At 41.2% G+C, this 22501-nt stretch overlaps 2 protein-coding genes across 2 annotated transcripts; one reads left to right on the top strand and one right to left on the bottom strand.

Moving 5' to 3' along the window:
* Positions 1 to 876: 876 nt before the first annotated feature.
* Positions 877 to 6468, top strand: LOC310809258 (zinc-binding protein A33; the record flags this gene model as incomplete). The annotated part of the gene is given in 7 exon segments (XM_083676452.1): positions 877 to 1212; positions 2177 to 2228; positions 3039 to 3154; positions 5504 to 5526; positions 5615 to 5739; positions 5918 to 6240; positions 6244 to 6468. Coding segments are annotated over 7 exon segments (1200 nt in total).
* Positions 6469 to 7017: 549 nt separating this feature from the next.
* LOC310809257 (C-C chemokine receptor type 5-like) lies at positions 7018 to 7992 on the bottom strand (the record flags this gene model as incomplete). Its single annotated transcript, XM_083676451.1, has 1 exon — positions 7018 to 7992. The coding sequence occupies one exon, from the start codon at positions 7990 to 7992 to the stop codon at positions 7018 to 7020; it is 975 nt and encodes a 324-aa protein (XP_083532577.1).
* Between the last annotated feature and the right edge of the window lie 14509 nt (positions 7993 to 22501).

Genomic DNA, 22501 nt, shown 5'->3' with positions numbered 1-22501 from the left:
AGATGGATGGTCGGGCGTATTAGGACGATGAGACACGGGAATCTGGATTCGGCTCGGAGGATGCTCCTTGTTCTATGCTTCTACCCTCCCAGGTCACAATTGACTATCTGAGATTAAACCCGCCTCTAATACTACTACTGGGTCGAATCGGTGGTGCAACCTGACGTCATCTCCATGGTAACCATAGACTGGAGGAGAGAAGGAGGATCCAACCTTCGTGGAGAGAGCGGATAGGATGCTGCGATCGAATTCGATATGAAAGTAGATGGTATAGAGCTATGGACACACCCTACACCAATCCAGTGACAGCTCTAGTCCCTGCACAATGACATGGCAATTGTGTAGTAGCATATGACTAAACTGAGGGGGTCATTGTGTGTGTGTGTGTGTGTGTGTGTGTGTGTGTGTGTGTGTGTGTGTGTGTGTGGGTGTGGGTGTCCATGCACATACAGTACAATCAGTCCCTAAAAGGTATCAGCATATCAGCTATCTCTTTCATTATCATTATAAGCTTGTACCAATGTTGCCACTCAAAACATGCAACCAGTTTGCAGCTATTCCACTTATGGCCAATAGGGCTTGACTTCCTGTTTCCTTTGACTTTTTCCTTATAGTCATCCTGTCAGGCAGTTCTCTGTGTCTCTGGAGTCCGTCTTACAGAACACAACAGTCAGGAAAACAGTCTGTAGTTTAAAGGTCTGGCATTATGACAAGAACAATGGAAGAATAGGCACATTCTGTTTTTGTTTTCACCAGCTGTCAGGAGATCCTTAAAATCATGCCATATTCTTGACATGGAAATGTAGTAGTATGCTTAAAGCCAGAGAAGATCCTCTTACTGAGCATTGCAGCTGCTGTACCTGGTCAGGTTAAGGCATGTCCTCTGGTACATCTCTCCCAGAGGAGGACCTCTCTTGTCCTGTGTGTTGTGACATCTTCATGGACCCTGTTCTACTGCCATGTAGCCACAGCTTCTGCAAGGGCTGCCTACAGCGCTGCTGGGACACCTCAACCAAAAGAGAGTGCCCAGTATGCAAGAGGAGAGTTTCCAAGCACAGTCCTCCTCCCTCCAACCTGGCTCTGAAGAATTTCTGTGAGGCCCTCCTGAAGGGCAAGAGTCAGAACTCAACAGCAGGTAACAAGGTGCTCTGCACCCTACATGGGGAGAGACTCAAACTCTTTTGTCTGGTGGATAAGCAGCCTGTCTGTGTGGTGAACATTTACATTACATTATATTTTTGATATTTAGCAGACGCTTTTATCCAAAATGACTTGCAACAAATGTATTTGTCTAAGTAAGTGAATCATCTATCCATCAGTCATCATAAAAAAAACAAATCTATGCTGGGAGCGGGAAAGAGAGAAAGAGTTGAGTGTCGTCTACATAGCAGTGGTAGGAAAAACCATGTGAGGAAATTACAGAACTATACCAAAGAGATTTGGTATAGAGGGAGAACAGTAAGGGCTCTAGGAGAGAGCCCTGGGGGACCCCAGTGGTGAGGACTCGTGGAGAGGACAGCGATCCTCTCCATGTCACCTGGTAAGAGCAATCGGCCAGGTAGGATGCAAACCAGGAGAGTGCAGAGCCAGAGATGCCCAGTTCTGAGAGGGTGGAGAGAAGGATCAGGTGGTTTACTGTGTCGAAAGCAGCAGACAGGTCCAGAAGAATGAGAAGAGAGAAGAGGAGAGGGTGGTATGCCAAGCCTCTAAAATGCACAATAACTGTTCACCCATAGAGGAGGCATCACTGGATTTCAAGGTGAGAGAGAGTCTGAATAATACCAAATATTGTATGACTCTGTCAAACATACTGTACATGGATTGGCTGAAAAAAGTTTTGTTTTCATACAATGCTGCGAATCAGGTCAGTCCTGGCAGTATCTGGGAGAGAATCTGAGGAGAAATATAGCAGAGAAATTCCAAAGTGTGTTCTATATTAGGTCTGCATTCCTATGTGTTATCTATCTAGCCTAACCTGTCATTGGTGTTGATTGACAGATAGGGCCTTAGAGAGACGCCCATCAAATAAAATATATGATCCCAGCTATTGAGAGGGATCATTCAGTGAAGTAATACACCAAGCATAGAACCTATTGTTATTATGTTCACATGATCAAAAATAATTTAATTATAGTTTTCTAAGAAACCCCATGTTAGAATAACCTTTTACTTCTAGAATGAGCTCAATGCAGCACTGAAGACCTTGCAAGACACACTGGACATCCTCAGTAGGTCATGCTCCTCATTTTAAAGCCTCTGAAGCAATGCTGGAGCACATTAAGGTCATCTACAAGACTACATTTTACAAAACACAATTAGCTCAAATGAATCTGTACTGTAATCATGTCCCTCAGAGTCAGGCACAGAAAATAGAAAGCTAGATCAACCTAGGCTGCCAGCCTGCACTGAAGGAGGAGGAAGAGGAGAAGATTCATGTGAGGAAGGATATGATGACAGAGATTACAGCAGGGATGATTTAGAGTCCTAGAAGAGGAGAGGAACGCAGAGGACATGACATTAATGCAGGTCTTAAACATTGCTAAAACATTTATGCATCATGGACTCCGATTAACTGAACACCACAGATAATAGGAAGGACAATAATTTTTATACTGTCTCAATTTGACATGGTTTCTCTACTTTGCAGAACTTCAAAGTCACTATAGAGAGGTATGTCAACACGCTACTGTATGTTTTTCCTCCTTTCTCTCTGCTTTGAAATACTGAGCAAATTCCCTAATTTATGTCATTAGAGATCCAATTGCGTAAGACAAGGTCCAGAGAGGGTTTCAGGGAAGCTGATTGATGTGACCAAGCATCTTTGCAACCTCAAGTACAGTCTGGGAGAAAATTCTGCAGCATTCAAAATACAGTAAGTACATTTTCATAGTGACTAATAGAGGAAGGGAAAGGAGGATACTCAATGTTAGCCTGCTATGTTACTATGCAGTTGTCATAGAGAACATACGTATTTATGATAGAGGAAGGGAAAGGATGGTAATCTAGAGTAACTCAATCTTTTTCTTTTGTGACTTCAGACCCAAACACAGCACACCCCTGTCTCATCCTGTCTGATGACCTCACATCACTCCACTACACCAGCCAGCTCCTCTGTCTCCCTGACAACCCAGAGTGCTTCCACATCAGCGCCGAGGTACTGGACATGACTTAGGAAGCCATTGCTGGCATGTAGAAACAGGAAGCCACGAGGACTGTCTGTATGTCTGGTATGTCTGTCCCAAGGAATGTGGAGACCTCTGCCAGGCCTGAGAACGGGTTCTGGACGCTGTGTCTGAGAGATGGGGAATACAGAGCAATGACCTCTCTACCAACCCCCCTGACAGTAACAAGGAAACCCTAAAGTGTCAGAGTGCAGCTAGACTGGGACAAGGGGGAAGTGTCTTTCTTTGACCCTGCTGATGACACACTCCTATACTCTCTCACACAAGTTCACAGAAAAAGTGTTTCCATATTTTTATACACAAAGCAAAAACCCTCTGAGGATCTTACCGGAGAGTGTGTGTGTTGCAGTGGGACATACGAACAGTAGTGCCTTTAGTTCCTGCTTAGAGGACATACATACATAGTTTACAGTTTAATTGTTTGTGTTGAACAGTGAAATCAATGTTCCAGACAATAATCCACAAATACGTTGATCAATTTATCTTTTACAATGAGTCATTGTGGGTATGGTGTATGTAAACAATGTCATTAATGAAGTAAAACGTTCCTGTCACTTTGATTAGATTTCGTTTTTTGCTTTGACTTCGCTTGGATGATATTTGGAAGCAGTGCAGCTCATACATTGGAAAATAAAAAATAAACCATCAGTCCATGCCATTCTTTCACTCGTGACATACTATCAAGTATTGAATTCATTGTATTGTATGAATTTAGAGACTTCATATGAGAGTATTTGGTGCAACTTAGTTGTTAGAGAATTATATTGACTTATGTTGAGTGAAATGCAAGTGCAGTATGTATAGAGATGTGTTCCATTAGGATTGAAATGTTTTCCTTTCCCAAGTGTGTTCACATCTGAACGGAATAACTAAACTTTATAACTAAACTTTATAACTAAAGCCTATAACACGTTTTGGTATAGCACCAATAATGACAAAGTGAATGTATTTCCTGATCACATGGAACAGTTTTGTTTTTTCAATCGTCCAGTTTCACTTTTCGGTGCAGGAAATTGCACAGTATCTTTAACAGGGAGTGCTACTGAAACTGCCACAGAATGGAGGAGGACCTGACTTGCCCAGTGTGTGCTGAGATCTTCAGTAATCCTGTTGTCCTGTCCAGCTTTTGTAAGGGCTGTCTGGAGAACTTCTGGATGACTGATATAGCCAAGACCTGCCCTGTGTGCAGGAGACGATCCTCCAGGGGAAACCCTCCCTCTAACCTAACCTCTGTGAGACCTTCTCTGACAAGGCATCTAAACCAAGGTCACAAATGCTCCAAATCCTGAGGTGCTCTACAGCCAGCATAGGGAAAAACTAAAGCTCTTCTGTCTGGAGGATGAACAACCCGTCTGTGTTGACTGTGTGACAACTGACCATAAAAATCACACGTTTTGCTCAACACAAGAGGCTTTGTATCATTATAAGGTGAGAATATACAATATGAACACGTGTTCTATCAAAATAATGAATGTGTGCCAGCACTTTTATTTTTGAATTTGTTAAATGGAGGCCAAAATTGTTTCCTTTTTGTCTGTGCTCAGTGTCTGAGAGGCACCCACTGATAAATGTCTAACTCTACCCAGATAAGCTACTGCAGCTGTGTGGGTGTCTTGCTCATTTTCAGGGTCAAGGAGTGTCTTTATGGCAACAATAACAATGTGCACAATCTTGTTATCTGTCTCAAGAGAAAGTCGAATCTGCCATGAAGCCTGTTCATGAGAGACTGGAGACATTCAGAAGGCATGGAGAAGCCTGTAACTTTACTATACAGACCCATATGGTAAACATACATTTATAATGAACAAATAATTTGTGGAACACGTGGTATCTATGTATAAGACAGTAACACATTATCTTAAATACGATATATCATTTCCACATTTTAGAACCAAGTACAGTTTATTGAGTGAAGTCAATTAAGGAGGAGTTTACCAAACTTCACCTGTTTCTGGATGGTGAGGAGGCAGCTGGCATAGCCATAATGGAGGAGGAGGAGGAGTAGCAGAGAAGTGAAATGATGAAGGTGCAGATTGATATGACAACAGCTGTGACTCAGTCTCTGTCCAACACTATCAAAGTGTTAAGCCAAGAGATGAGCGCTGAGACCATGTCATTCTTGCAAGTAAGAATATCTCAACTCTCATTCCCAAGTATATATATATGTGTATGTACATAATGCGAAAACCTAACCTGTAACAGAGGTCCACTTGGCTGTCAGTGAACTATATATTTTCATATGAACCTGTAACAGAGGTCCACTTGGCTGTCAGTGAACTATATATTTTCATATGAGGTTCACTTTATTTTTTATTTTTCAGAACTGCAAGACCATTGAAAAGAAGTAAGTGAACGTCCTCCCTCTACTTGCTCTTTCTCTTCCCTTACCTGAGGTGAAAAACACAGAAACTGACTTGTGAGTGTCATTGCAGGATAGGTGAGCTGGACACATTAAAAGAACCAGAGGGTATTCACGGAACACTTATGGATGTGGCCAAACATGTGGGCAATCTGGGATACAGAGTTTGGGAGAAGATGCTAGGGATTGTTCAATACAGTGAGTGCCACTGTAAAGTCACAGTGTGTGTGTGTGTGTGTGTGTGTGTGTGTGTGTGTGTGTGTGTGTGTGTGTGTGTGTGTATTTGTGTATGTGAAATGGCAGGATTTTCGTGTCACCAGTATTTGTTCCACAACAGCACCTGTGATTAACATAGGATGCTCTTCTTTTCTATCAGCACCTGTGACTTTAGATCCCAACTCAGCACACCCAACAATATACAAAACAAATAACCTGACCAGGATGGGATGCACAACTGAGACCCAACAACTCCCAGACAACCCAGAGAGGTTTGATACCTATGTACAGGTTTTGGGCTCAGAGAGCTTCATCTCAGGGAAACATTACTGGGACATTGAAGTAGGTGACAACCCTAACTGGCTCCTGGGTGTAGTCACTGAGTCTGTGAAGAGGAAAGGACAGCTGTCCACTTTGAGCCCAGATGGCGGACTGTGGAGCATTTGGCTTCGTGAGGGGAAGTACATTGCTGACACCTTACCCTAGACCACACTGGTTGTGAAGAAGAAACCCAGGACGGTCCGGGTCCTGCTCGACTGGGACGAAGGAGAGGTGGCTTTCTCTGACCCTGAAAACAACTTGCTCCTCTACAAATACAAGCACAGATTCACAGAGAGAGTGTTTCCTCTTTTATCCACTTTACGTGACCCTCCTCTAAACATCACACCAGCAAGAGTATCTTTGCTGGTTGAGAGGCAGTTCAATAAGTGATAGTTTTGATGATGTGAAATTCTGAAATTAATTGAACTTTACAATCTATTTGTTAAGTACCCTAATAATTGTCTTCAAGAACAATGTCATGCTGTTTTATATGATGTGACATGTGCCTATTATTTGGAATTTTCTCTAGATTTCCCTCTCAGCCACATGTAGTTTTCATCTTGTACACAAGATGGCGCCTCAGTCAAAGGAAGTGAGAGCTTGACAGTGTCCATTGCGCTGTGGTGAACTTATGTTGTCTTATTATATTCTGTTTAAAAACTGTGAAATTGTATGTTTCACCTCAACTGTTATATAACGTTTGACCAAATAAAATGAGGGTGGATCTAAATAGACTGCCGAGTAAAACATTTTTTCAAATCACTTTTATTTCACTTCCAAGACATTACACATAAGTCATCCAATGATGAATAGGCTACATCAATCATAAGCTAAACAATCAAACTCAATCAAAATGTTTACCTGCACAGGTCTTTCTTAGGGTTTAGTGTGGCTATCTGTTTCACCATGTTTGACCCTATGTTTGATCCACATTCATCTTCAAGCGGGCGGGGAGTTCTCCTTTTCCTTCTTTTCCTTCTCAGATGAGTAGCACCTTTTGATGCAGGATTCAGGGAGGAATGGCACTTTCTCCAGACGGGACAGGTAGATGAGGGGCTGGATGCTGCTACTGATATTGACAAAGGCATAGCCCACTGGCTGCACGTAGCAGCGGAACGAGTCGGGTGGGTAGTAGTCTTCGAATGGGAACAGAGCGACCGATGGCAGGTAGTTAAACATAATAATAGCCAGGATGGAGAGCACCATCTTGAAGGCTTTCCTCTTCATAGGGTGCATCTCGTCCTTACCGGCACCGCGGGACCTCTTCAGAGCCAACAGGATGGCTACATTGCACAGAGTCATCCAGACGAATGTAGCCAGAATCTCACCTGTGAAGACCTTCTCAAAGTTGTGGAGGCCCCCAATGGTCTTGGCAGAGGCATAAGCAAAAGTGAGAACTAGCACCAACACAGAGAGGACTACTCTGTATTTAGGGTCCTTGAGTTGGCCAAAGGCAATAGGGAAGATTACAGCTATAAAGCGGTCCAGGCAGATGCAGGAGAGGAAGAGAGGCCCGCTGGTGTCCTTCACACCATAAGAGAACTTGAGGGCGGACCACACCTGCTTGCTGTGCCAGTAATATAAGTTGAGGTAGATGAGGGGGACCATGGTGCTGAAGTAGGCGTCCATGAAGGCCAGACAGCCCAGGAAGATGTCTGAGGTGGATGGCTCGCGGCGGTTTTGGATGAGAATCACTATGACCAGAATGTTGGCAGGCAGTCCCAAGACCACATTAAAGGTCTGCACGGTCAGGTCGAAGAGGATGCCCCCGACCATTTCCTCACAGCCATCAAACACACTGAAGGGTTTGACTGTGGCGTTGGTCATGATGTCAACAGTAAAGTTAAGGAGGTTTTGAGGGGGGATGGAGGTGGTGGTGTTTAGTGTCGAGTACATATTTAGAGGGTCCCCCATGTTCACGTGGAGCGGAGGCCAGATTCAACTCAATGGGACCCTGAGTAAGACAAAAGCAGAGCAAAATATGATTTCTTTGCACTCACTCACTGACTCACGCACTGACACACTGAGGCTACCACAAGTCGACCTCCATGTCATAACCATTCCTCCCAGTCAGGAAAACATCACATCACACATCACAAACAGCAGAAGGGCCTCCCCGCAGGCTGTTTTTCTGTTTTTCTGTTATTCTGCACTGGTAGGAATGCCCTCTGTGTACTCAAAGTCCCAGGAGAGCATCCACTCTGTACACACAGGGAGCACTTGCTCAACTGAGTAGCAGTCCCTCTACTGTGACATTAGCACCGCCCCTCTCACACCAGTATTAAAGGACCTGTATCGACTGATTTAGCTGTAGAAACCCGTATCAGGCATCTGTAACAGATAGCAGAAACAGTTTTTTCGTTTGTTAGGGGCAGTGTATGTGAATAATTGTGTCAATTGTTTAAGTCTCTCTGCTGACAGTTTGAAGAAAGAACTAAGATTCAAAATCGATACATAAATAATGAAAAGAGTAGAGACTGAGTGCACAATATACACATGATTACATGTTACATGTTACATGTTACATATTACATGTTACATATTACATGTTACATGTTACATGCTTGTAGAGGCTTTGGCTAATCATGGTGGTCCTCTGTGGCTCAGTTGGTAGAGCATGGCGCTAACAACACTTGGGTTGTGGGTTTGATTCCTGCTGGGACCATATATACTGAAATGTATGCACTCACTGCAATGTAAGTCCTTTGGATAAAAGCGTCAGCTAAATGGCATATATTATTATTAATAATGACCATAGGTTAACAGTACAAAACGTTTACTTGAAGTTATTACGCCATTTTAATATTGGCTGGATTGATGCCAAATAATCAGACATCAAGTTGTGTGTCTCCAACCTTTGTACTGTCTGAGCTCCCTACACTGTAGATACTGGTGTACTGGTATACTGTGTTTCTGGAGACAGCTCAGATCATACTCACTCCACTGCTCTGAGGGCCTGCTCTGGGTCACTTAACTCTCTCTCTCCCTCCCTCCCTCCCTCCCTCCCTCCCTGTGGATCCCTCTCTCACCTCTGCTGGCACTTCCCCCAAGGCACACCCACTCCAGTGGGATCACTCAGACACAAAGAGGCACTGTTGTTTGCCAAAGATAGTCCCTGGAGATGACAGACTTAATCAATTTTGTTTTTCTCCAGTCATTTAACAAGATAAAACAGCATGATTGATGTCTGAAATGGTGTGGTTTGGCAGCAGGTGCTAAATACCTATGTAATGAAATTACTGTCCAAATGTTGTTCCTGTCTAATTTGATTGAATATTTGGATCTCCAGTAGTGTGGATCTACATATATAAGACAAATGGAATGAATCAGTTATGCTTTTGACATGACATTTTCATTTGATTGAAATAGAATTAAAAAGATGATGAAAAAGACATTATTCTAAATGTCAGATAACATTCTCAAAGTGAAATATATCTTCCAATCAATGGACTTGACATGCCAGTATACTCTACCGTTCAATATTCACCGTAAAAACTGACACTGACACAAACTGGCAAACGTTACCCCAACCTTTCCACCTGCACAACCCTTGAGAAAATCTAACTTTCTCATAAACTGTAAATAGAATTCAATTTGTAACTTTGATCCACAAACTCTTATTGATTTTAAGACTTTACACAATGACAAAATGTGAGATGTGTTTTTGCTTTCAATCACGTGATCTCAGGATGTAAAACTGTATGAATCCTCAATCAAATATCAAATAATTCATAATAGTTGAGTTTGGATCAGAGCTTTCTAATCATGATACATTTTCATCATAATACAGCACCATAATGAGTCTTGAGTCAGGATTAACTGCAATTAATTTGGACAAATTTAGTTAAAATGTTGACTTACCAAAGCAGAGGTGATGTTCTGTACTGTAGAGTGTATAGTCTAAGCTGTGTTTCAAGTAACATTCTCAAAGTGAGGGATCCATTTTGAGGCTTTCATTTATAAATTCTCTGAAGCCATAGGGAATTGGGGGTGATGGAAGAGGGGAGGATCCCACAGAGTTTTTGGATGATTCCCTGTGGAGACATGAAGTGCCGAGGTGTTTGTCTGCCAGTGGCTCACAAGGGGAAGATACTGTTTAAATCAATCCTGCATCAACATCAGCTGATCAGCTCTATACCTGGGGATCTGAAGTGTTGACCATGAGGATCAAGTCAATAACACTCAAAGGCGAAGCTGACAATGACAACATCAAAGGATCATTTAAATGAATTGATACAGTGAATGCTCTATCTTTTTGTCTGTCCGTCCCCCCTATTGTGGTCTCATATAATCCAGTGCTATTGACACTATTGAGGACCTGCTACCACTGAAACAGACTCAATGGGTTAGTGTGATAGATGTTGTGGTTGTGTGTTCGCTCCTCTGTCACACCAGCTCTTTCCTGGGTCCTCAGACCGTGCTCTTTACGTAAGTGAATCCAGGGGCCTGGTCATAGGACTGGTTCTAGCGATGCAGTAGATGCCTGCCCCTGGGGCGATTGGTGTCATTTTCACTCAACACTTCATCTGTCCCTCCTGACGACTTCACACAGTGAACGCAGGTGCTTGAAAGCACCAGCGACGACCACTAAAGACTGGATGTCCACGTGTGGATTACACCATACAGATGTGTGTGTGTGTGTGTGTGTGTGTGTGTGTGTGTGTGTGTGTGTGTGTGTCTGTTTGTATGTGTGCGTTTGTGTATGTGTGTGGATGCTTGCATGTGTGTGTGTGTGTGTGTGTGTGTGTTTGTGTATGTGCGTGCATGCAAGTGTGTGCGTGTGTGTGTGCGTGTTTGTGTGTGTGAATGTGTGGTTGCACACGTGTGCATTAATGAACCTGTATGATGTTTCATCTTTGAGTATACTGTATTTGATTAGTTGAAAACAGAGTAAAAAAGCTAATGATGAGTTAACATAGCTAGTTTATATGATCTTATCAATTACTTAGTATTATATGGTATTATATGATATTATACGGTATGTGGACACCTAATATGCCCCAATTCTAACAGAACTTTATATAATAGGCATTAATTTGGTATTCATGTAGGCTATTCATTGGTTAATTTCTGTCACTCTACACGAGGTGGAGGTGAAAAAGGCACTGTGTGACAGTGTGTCAGAGTCTATTTGGAATGATTGTCACAGAGGGTGGTTAAGTGCATTAACCTTCCTACTTGGATTAAAATAACCCAATGTTCTGTTCCTATGTGGAGACAATGACACAGCAACAATGATCCACTGCCTTGGTTCCATGTAAACTATAGGGAGGAGAGAGAGAAAAAAACATGTCATGAGCCTAATTCACAATCCACTGTTCTACACCGAGCTAGTTGTAACCTCAGCTGGTCAGAGAGGGCAGTAGTGATCTATGCTGTAAAGTTGACTTAAGAGTGAGTGGGAGCAGATATACTTAATATACATATATAAAGCTTGCTGAATGAAATCAATCATTTATTCTTTGAGTCATATTCTTGTACTTTTGAGAGCATATATATATATATATGCTCTATACATATATATGTATAGAGCATATACACTCACTGAACACTTTATTAGGAACACCTGTACACCTTCTCATGGTGAAGGTGGTGTATATCTACATTCACCGAACACTTTATTAGGAACACTATACTAATACTGGGTAAATTAGAAGATGGGTAAATTGTGGCCATGAAGGGATGCACATGGTCAGCAACAATACTCAAATAAGCTGTGGCAATCAAGCGATGATTGATTGGTAATAACGGGTCCAAAGTGTGCCAAGAAAACATTCCCCATACCATTACACCACCTCCACCATGAGAAGGTGTACAGGTGTTCCTAATAAAGTGTTCGGTGAGTGTATATCTCTCTGTCTCTATACATATATATATGTACAATTCTTGCTACAAAAAGAATGCTCAATATTTTGGGCATTGAACAGTCAGCCTTGTGCCTTGATTCTGCCATGAAGAAACAGATCTATTTCAAGATTCAAGATTCAAGATTCTTTATTTGTCACATGCATACAAGTATACAGTGAAATGCAAAAGTGACAGTGCCACAGAGTAGTGCAACAATAAGTTTTAAAATAGAATAAAATAAAATAAAATAGAAGTAATAAAAAATATAAACAGTATAAACAGTATAAACAGTATAAGCAGTATAAACAGCGGTGAAGCAATGTACTGGTACTGTCCATCGGTGGCTCACTTTTGAGTGAGGTCCAGGAATGATTCTTAAGTCATAATATAGGTGTGCAGATAGACCTGCAATCTATATTATATGAGGATCTGAAAAAACCACGCCCATTGATTGAGAAATATGATTATACTCTTAGGTAAAATATTTATTTTTTGATCACTATAAAAATGTTTTTCATTATAAATTGTGAAACTTGCTGCCTATAATCTTTCTGAAGAAACTTTTGTCCACATTATTGAGGTTGGGTTCTGTCATGAGGCAGTAGGTTGAGGCTCAGTCAGAAGCTGGTGAAAGCTGTGCTGCAGTCTGGCTCATGCAGTGTGGAGTGGATATAGCGTGCCTCAGTGATGGTTCCCAGGGCTCTCTGTGATGCAGGATAATATGAAGCTTCTGAGGGATTGGAAAGAGAAAAATGCAGAGGCTTACCACAACATTAAATGATAGATATCACCTTCTCCTCCACACCACCCTCTCGCTCACTCTGTTTTTTTTCTCTCTCTCTCTCTCTCTCTCTCTCTTTACCTGTAAAATGTGGACTCTATGTCACCTGCTTTGTTTTCAAGATAATTATCATGTTTTTCCGTTATTAGAGGGACTCCAGTCATATTTTAGGTATCAGATTATTGTCTAATAAATAAAAATCTTTTGTTATTTTTTTCTCGCCAACATTTTAATGAAATCCCCATGGGTTGCATGATTGACCACCCCCTGTTGTTCAAAACCTTTTTTCATGATATGATGCTGTCGAAGATCTCACATTTTAAGAAGATATTTTTAACACCTCCTGTAGTGATTGACTCTCCTCATAAAACTCATAATAACTCATTATGCTCTGTCAATAAGGGAAGCCCACATCAAACCACTGAAGTTTAGCAACCAGGTTTAAGTGAGCGTTATTCGTCTTCCATTGAGAGACCATGCATAATAGCTCTCTGGTTGGATTGGGAGTTTGGACTAGATTGGGAGTTTGGACTAATCTTTTGGGCTAGAGCTGCCTATAAATTCTCAACCCTAAATACTCTTCTTAGAGTATGTCATCTTAGCTGCATCTCTGATATATTATTTTTTTTAAAACAGAGCTCTAGCTCTATCCAAACTCCCAGAGGTGGTCATGGTCTCTCAATGGGAGACGAAAAAAAACCCAATCATTCACTTGCATCTTTCTGCTACAATATAATGACAAATGTTGTTTTTCCTATTGGTGGGATATTCTCTGATGTAAGTTGATATGCAAAGACAAATATCTGAATTGCTAAAATTGTTAAAATGCCCGCCCGCCCGCACGCGTGTACACCCACACACACACACACACACACAGACACACACACTCTTCACGTTTTAATCTGCAATCACTGCAAGAGACGGAAGAAGTACCAAACACAATCAACTCTCTTCTGGTTCCCACACCAGGGTGTTAGCACATACTATACAGTTTGTAAGGTCTCGTCCGGTTTCTTAGTTTATGTCTGTCTTTGTTTCATGTGATTCATTGTTTGTTTCCTGTTTGTTTTGTGTTCCTCACCTTGTCTCTCGTTTCAGACACTTCACCACCTGCCCTTGTGTGTTTCCGGCCTGTGTGATTGTCTACCCCACCCTGATTGGCTTCACCTGTTCCTCATCATCCTTCCCTGTGTATTTAGTCTGTGTGTTCCCCTGTCTCTGTGCCAGTTCGTCTTTGTACCTTGTGTCAAGTGTTCCATCATTTTTCCTAGTGCTAAGTATTCCTGTTTTTCCTGTATTCCTAGTGCTAAGTATTCCTGTTTTTTTTAATTTATTTTTTTATCCCCGACTGTGCTTTTGACTTTGCCTTTTTGCCTACCCCTTTTCGGATTATCTGCCTGCCTTTTTGAACTGCCTGCCTTTTTGAACTGCCTGCCTGTGTACCGAACCCTGCTTTGCCTAGCCCCTTCCTGGATTATCTGCCTACCCATTGACTGCCTACCTGTGTACAGAACCTTTCTGAAAGTGAAGTCTATTCTATTGGATTTAAGTTTTTGTCTCAGAGTCGTGCGTTTGAGTCCTTTGCCTGAGTACTCCAGTCATTACACAGTTCTTCCCATTGTTGGCTAATTACATAAATTAACCCACATCTTCTTCCACAAAATAGCAAACATGTTCTTTGTTCTATTCATGGTGGTTAGCTATTGTGTCACCATCAAATGAAACTGGTTTTGTTTCAATTTTACAATGGCAGAATATGCACACTGCTAAACTTTGGGGTTCACTCTTTCCAGTTATTGTTTTCCTCTAGCCTGAAGGCAGACATTCCTTAATCAATTTACAAAACCTGATTAAAAAACCTGATTCACCTGATGTCTGTGAGTGTACAGTATGAGCACACCGGTAGAGGCTGGTGGAGGTGGATGTCAGAGGACAGGCTCATTATCATGCATGGAGTGGGAAGAGGAATGGTATCAAACACGCCTCCCCTGGAGCACACACACTTCAACTCAACGCCGCCGTGGTTTTGAAACACAAACGCAACCTTTCCTCGTTGATGATTTGTGACCGGGAAGGCAAAATTATTTAAATCAAAGGATGACAACATTCGGCAATCACGTTCATACTGGGCTCCATATTGAAAGGGAAGCCAACTTCAAACACGGAGAGCACCGTCATAGTAGTTATGTGTATTGATGTAGCCTGTAAGACAAACACACATACAGTATATCACATGTACTGTATCTAGTATGTTGAGTAAGAAAAACATCAATCACAAGCTCATTCATAATAGTAGCCTATGGCGTGGCATAATATAGTTGACCATGTACTGTGAATGCATGAAAAGCAGATCAATGTTGCTTCACCACACTTGACGTTTGTCATGTTGTCATGTTGACGTTTGTCAGATCTCTTTGTTCATATTACAGTAAATGACTTATATGTAATACTATCTACTGTCAACACTGACGTCATCTTGGACAATTTCCCTCTGTTGTTGGCCTTGCTGTGTAGCCTAATGCAGGCTGGAGATTAAATTGGCCACAGCAGTTTCTATGTGCGTCATAATGGTCTGTTCAAAATTAGAAACAGGACTGAAATATATATTTACATTTATTTATGTATCAATTATACAACTAACCTCAGCTGTACAGTTGCTACCAATGAAAAACTGGCAGCCTTCTCAAAATCCGAGAATAGATGGAGACAGGAGAAGGTCTTGTCTCTGTAATGACATTTAATGGACCATGAGACAGGAGAAGGTATTGTCTCTGTAATGACATTTAATGGACCATGAGACAGGAGTGACTGGAGCTACACATCAGTCTGGCGTCATGCCAGGTGTGGTACAGGATCTGATTAAATTGTTTCAACGGCTTTGTGTTAACTGTGGATGGAAAGTCCAGCAGCATGAGGCAGGGGTTTCAGACCACAATTAGGGGACCTCTTAGGTGTCCCCCTTGAGTGGAGTGGGCAATAATGGTGGACATTTGTAGTGGACACAGTAGCACAAATTGTACTGGCACTAGGTGCTGTATTGGGCAACCATATCAGACTACTACCAATTACCCAATTATGGCACTCAAAATGTGGAGCAATTATCATAATCATGGGCATTAGTGTAGGGGCACCACACAGACAAACAAACAACCGAGTGACTCATTTTGCAATGGCTGCTTAATTAAGTTAATTATGGAATAAAACAACAGGAAATTATTATTCATAATTAGGATGTGTTATACTAATAGACAGGATCTAATCCACTACTCAGGATTAAGGATGTTTAATCTGTCTCTGAGTGTATAATATTAGCAGCACCAAAGAAGACTTCTGGGTGACTGGTGAGCTTCAACCCAGAGCAGCAGCAACAAGTCAGGTTATGGCCTCTATTAAAGGCCCACACCAGCCAGTTTTGCTTCCTGTTTCCTTGAAAAAACTCTCAAAGAGCAGTGGTGGTGTTAGTCATTTGCAGAGCTATTTGGGAAAGTAACGCCAGATATAGCTAAGAGCAGTTCTCTTTAAAATGTGTTAAAATGTTGTTTGAGTCAGTTGCAAAAAAAAATGGTGAAGGAGGTTCAGAGGGTCATATTTGACTCGGGGCGCTTTACAAACAGGCTAGCCACGTCAAACTTGGAGATCTGTGCTGTATGAAATCGTATATGTCATAGCACGTGGGAGGAGCTAAGAAAATATAATGTATTGCCCAAAATACACATGCTTTGACCTAAAAGCCATTTTAGAACTTGAATCATTTTGCAATAATATTGTGCAGCATCAGGATGTCATATATCAGCTAAAAAACGTCCAAATGACTAATGTGGGCCTTTAAATAACTTCCTATAACATCATGACACCAATCTCTGTCCCACAGTCTTGACCCAACTGTGGGTCCCATCACACCGACTGAATGATAACCTTCATTCTAAGAATGAAGACAAACAAACAAAAGAAATGACAGGTCATATAAATGGCAGAGAAAAAATGAAAAAGAATGATAACCCTACACTCAAGACATGTTCAAAGTAACTGTCTAGTGCCTTTATGTCATTTTGAACCACAGCTTGAAAATCTTTGGTGGATTATTACTTTCTTTAGATTCACAGAGAGTTCTACTGCATGAAGATGTTCTTCGACATCCAAACATTTTACCTGAACACACTAACAGTAGCAGTTTTTTCACCAAAGTCAATAGCACCAAAAGACTAAGGTCTGTAAAAAGCCATTGTAGGTTGCATTTGCGAGGTTGAGGGTAATTGCTTCAAAGTTAAGTATTGTTGCTCATCGCTAAACCAAAGCCAGAATGAAGGCAGTTTTGTGCAGCCTGCTCTCAGGGATCTTCTATGAGTAATGAGATGACATTTGGAAAGGAACAATGCTGGAGAAAAAAACATTAATCACTCTGTGAGAAGGATGGAAAGAAAGAAAGTTAGGCTCAGACTGCCACTTCTGCTATCGATGAGGGTTGCAAGACTAGTATCTACAACTACAAAGAGGTGCTATGGCTTTCATTAAAATGATAATCCAGCACTCATACTTTGCTTGTCAGAGTGTGTGAGCATGTGTGAATGTGGTGTGCCTTTGTTTGAATCACCCTATGACTTACACAATATAAATAACAGACTCGTAATCACAAACTGAACATTTGAAGTACTTTAAAGTACTTTACAGTACTTTGTGTTTTGAAGCTCTAAGGCAAATCAGAGGCTGACTTACTATTTCATAAAGCACTGTTGTATTGTGGGGCAAAAAGATTCATAAAGATCAGATGGGTTTACTTCATTGTCATTATACATCATTGTGAAGCACAACAGTGTCATACTGTGCAGTTTTTGTTTTCGGAGACTGTGGATCTTTCCTGTCAGAGTCCTTTAGATCATGGTTTTGAAAAAGGGACTTTCTCTCAGGCCCTGGTTAAGCACAACGACAGAGGCTAAGTAAGAATACTCTCTGTAAACAGTAGCTTACTGGCCACTGGCACTCTCCCTCACTCTCTGACTGAGGTTAAACTGTGCTGATCCAGACAGTTAAGTCTGCCCAAAAAAATAAACGCACTTAGCCAATTCAATTGCTCTGAATTTTTTAAGCAGTTGTATCATCCAATAAAGATTGGTGATGGAGAGTTTAGTACACAGTGACAGAAGCCTGTTCATCCTTAATTCAAATTAACATTTAATATGCAAATACATGATACTATGCATCATAGTTGTATATACATGTATATCCTAGGCCCTTCATTAAAAGATGATGTGAGAGTTGCATTATCATTAGGCCTGCTAGGCTACATTCCATCCTTGTTATGAAAAAGAGCAGTTCACATTAAGTGTCCCCGTGCCCTCCAGTGCGCTGTTGTTAGGCTATTTTTCATTATCGTTGTGACTGTGGCAACATTTGTTTTCATAGCCACCAAGTGGAACGTCTCACGGAGTAGAACCACCGACCAGAAAGATTAATTACATCTTAGCAGCGTCTTTGACTTGTCCGCCGACCCGGTTAGACAAGGAGGGGCTAAATGAAAACAAAAGGAAACATGCGCAGCCTTTGGTTGACAGCGAAATCATCTCGCCAGTTTCTGCTGGTGCCACGGCATGAGCTACACTGTTCATTTTGGAGGAGGGTATGGAGACATGGAGACATCCAGGGAGAGAAAATGGACCAAAAGTAACTCTACAAGCACTTGAGAATCAGGAGCGTGTGAGAGTTTAGAAGTGTTGCTGCTGCACAAGATATAGTTATTGACAAGTACAGACTTATAACAGATTACAGCTGACACATCCATGAAGTTCCTCTGACTTATTCAAATCACTCTAGTAGCCGGTCTGAACCTACTTTCAAATACTGTATGTTAAAAATGGGCTGATCAAGAATCATCCATGAATCATCATAGTATTCATCATGTAAGTAACAAAGCCCTCATCTCATCAGAGGTATTGCCATAGCCTACTGTCATAAAATCACAATATAGCTACTGTATACTAAAGCAGCATTTGGTACTGATACATATACAAATCTTGCCGTGCACTTTCAGAAAGTAAAACATACAGTATGTATTTACTCAGGGGAGAGAATGCACACAGCTATTCTGAGATCTAGACACAAACAACTAGACCAACAACAGAAAATGTATACTGTAAAAGTAAAGTCATGTAAAAGTCATGCCAATAATATAGTAAAAGTCATGCCAATTATTTTTATAAGCCCTCGTAAATGCCTTTCCTTTTTATAATTTGCAAATAAGTGGTCGCCACTCCACAGAGCACCTTCCCCATTAGTCACGGCTGCGTCCTCTGTGAAGATCGGCCGACCTGAGCCCTAAGGCCTTTCTCTCGCCATTGGTGATGAAATACTCTTTTAAATTAGGAAAACTGCAATTTCACCTCTCAGGTTACCGACTCAGGGCAATATTGCAGACACACTCTTTGTTTCATAGGATGTACAGCTCTCTAGGGGTATGTGTTATATGCTTCATAACACATTCATAATTATTTTCCATAGCAGGATATGTAACAGACAGTGTTTGCTGTCTGTATTTTGTATCCAAGTTATTTATTACATGAGCTGCAGTGTGCACCTACAATTTATCATCGGTTATACAGAATCCAACTGAATAATTTCACTATTTTCAGGCCTTGGTCAGCTTTACAGCTTTCATAACTTCTCTATGAATGCAGATATATTTTAGCCACAGGTAACAATCATATGTTATTCACATACTCTATTTCCGCTATCCATAGGCAATTGAAAGGAAATTGAGTTGACCCTACTAGTTTTTCTAAATTACATTTTCTTGTTGGTGCTTCCAGAATACACATGTAAACTTTATTATTAATGCCTACAATACTTGTGTAGTATAGTCCAGCCTCCCCTAAATGCTATGTTATCTGTACAGAGCATGAACCACAGGGGAACTGATTGATGATACACACACACACACACACACACACACACACACACACACACACACACACACACACACACACACACACACACACACAAGAAGAAGAGAACACACAAAAGTATAGATGTTGATACAGCAGTTTTATTAAAGACCCTACTGTAGGAGTTGTTAGCTCTCATATCCTCTTGGATCCTGACTTGGCCTGTTTGATCAGCTGGGGGACATTATCCTGCGCTCTCCAGACTCGTTGGACTTCTCAATTAATCCCACTCTATCTGAAATGAGGTGTGAATCGCACGATTTCCATAAATCCTAATTTATTTCCCCCTGCCCTCCAAAGATAACTTTCCCTCTCCCTCTCCTTTCCCATTTCCCATCACCACAATTATATCATGGTCCATAGCGAGTTCTTGCTGGAGTTTAAAACTGTCAGGGCTGTGAATCGCTCTGACTTCAATTCCAGGTTCTGCCAGTTTTATATGAGACAAAGAAACCACAATGTCTGAGAAAACAGCTCTTTCATCAAGATTTGGATTCTGTCAAATATATCAGAGCAATGTGTAGGCAGCTGAAACAGAAAGCAGAGAGGAAGTCCATCTGTTGCTGCTCAAGCAGGAGGAAGATGCACAACCTTTATCGAAACGTATTGCTGTCACCTAGCATTTTTTAGCCGCACTTTGAGCGTGTTCTCCAAAAACGAAGACTAGTTTATGCTACACCTTCTCAGGGAGTTAACTGTGATTTCTCTGTCAAATCAATCAGGCTTTAAACTGACAGGAAATCTGTCTCTAGACGTTATTAGCATCTTGTCACTATTGACTGCAAGTCTAATATGCACATTGCCCTCAAGAAATGATTTGCATGCATGAAATAAATTATTTTTCTGTTCCACTAATTCTTCCTCTTCCATGCAATCATCAACACATAAATCTGGTCGATGTGACTGAAGTCACGTTACCTCACTTTACCTATTTAGTCCCATCTTGGAATATGTTTACATAACCGTAGATGTGGCAATCATAAACCGGCGAAAGGCACTCAATAAAATATAGCCTACAAATATGGGCAGGACATGGATGTTTTAAAAAAAATAACTGTGAGAGGTGGAACAGAGCATTGCCATCCTGCGCCAGCTACGAATTAGACAGGGTTCATGGTGAAAAACAACAGGGAAGACTAATGTTTTATTCAATAAGGATTCAAATGCAGAACAACAGATATGCAGAACAGCAGAGCACAGCTTTGGTGGGCATTGTCACTCTTTCGTAGCTGTCTTGTGCAGACTCCATTGTTCCCTTTATTCAATACCCCTGGCGTTTTGACATTAACTTGTTCAATTAACCTAGATCAGAGAGTTGGACAATATTTACAGTCCTGAGGCAGCAAAAGACAACTCGTCCCACTCTCTGTCACGTCTATCCTCCTCAAATCACACAGTGACTGCTCAACTTCAATCTTTGGAGAATATGTCTCATCAAAAAGATAATGATGGCTTAATATGAACTTAATATGAATATTCTCTTACCCTGAGTGTTACTTTGAACCTTTTTGAATCTGACATTTTCATGTATTTCAATTAAGGCTAATAATCCTCTCAGTTTTTATGATGCTCTAGTAATTAAAATGCAATAAATGGTTTAGTGAAAATGAGAATTGTGATGGTACTCTATTTAGCAAACTGCCCTGTGGAATAAGGGCTTCTGCTAAGATAAACAGATAGATAGATAGATAGATAGATAGATAGATAGATAGATAGATAGATAGGTACTTTATTAATCCCCAAGGAGAAATTAAGGTGTTACAGCAGCTCACATCACAAACAGCCAAACAACAACAACAAAATAAAGTGACAATAGAATAATAAAATAAAATAGACATCTGAAACATTATATACAGTAGGAACAGTCCAGTATGATTTAACATCCCCCAGCCTGACTCTGATTACCCCGATTGAGCCAGCCGGAGGAGGAATTGCAGTAGGCAGAAAAGATCTCCTATAGCGCTCCTTAGTGCAACGTGGTTGTAGTAGTCTGTTGCTAAAGGAGCTTCTCTGCTCTGCCACAGTGTCATGCAGGGGATGGGAAGGATTTTTTATAAAGGCCAGGAGTTTGGTCCTCATCCTACTATTGGCCACCTCCTCCACACAAAACATAACTTCTTGAGGTGCATTACAGGACTACTAATGCTAAAAGGTTTAGATTCATCAAATCAAATCAAATGTTATCACATTTCACACACGGATGTAATACAATGCCCTTTACAGGAAAAATAAATGAATAATCATATTCTTTGTGTTTACCTCTGAATTCTTCCCTTCTACATTAAATATGAGTCTGTGCACTTGTGCATAGAGCTGATGGGAGGCACTTTATGCCAACATTAAGATAACTCTGCTATCCTCTCCAGATCCAGATACTTCAAACAGTACAACTGGGGAATGTGAATCTTATTTATTATACCTTTTAGTCTCTTGCAAGTCACAACGTTGTTTTCATTCCAAAAGGGGAACATATGTCATTATAATGTGTTGGTTACAAAAGAGTGAGATGGATTTTATGTTATTGTAGTGTGTGTGTGTGTGTGTGTGTGTGTGTGTGTGTGTGTGTGTGTGTGTGTGTGTGTGTGTATGTGTGTGTGTGTGGTGTGTGTGTGTGTGTGTGTGTGTGTGTGTGTGTGTGTGTGTGCATGTGTACCTGTATGCAGGGTTTGAATGAGGGAGTTGTCTAGGGGTGCTAAGCACTACCATAATAAACCCCTCCTTTCTAGATAAGGATTAAGGGCGCCTTGATAGAATCATTGATGTTGATCCATCCTGATCCCACTATTCATACAGCACCACCACTAGTAATAATGTACTGTCTGTAGCTGCCTGTTTTGCTCTTGGGATACTCCATCTCCTC

This window comes from Argentina silus (assembly GCF_951799395.1).
Source record: "Argentina silus genome assembly, chromosome: 9".
Classification (NCBI taxonomy): Eukaryota; Metazoa; Chordata; class Actinopteri; order Argentiniformes; family Argentinidae; genus Argentina; species Argentina silus.
Note: the sequence above shows the minus strand (reverse complement) of the source record. Positions and strands in the feature narration are given on the sequence as shown.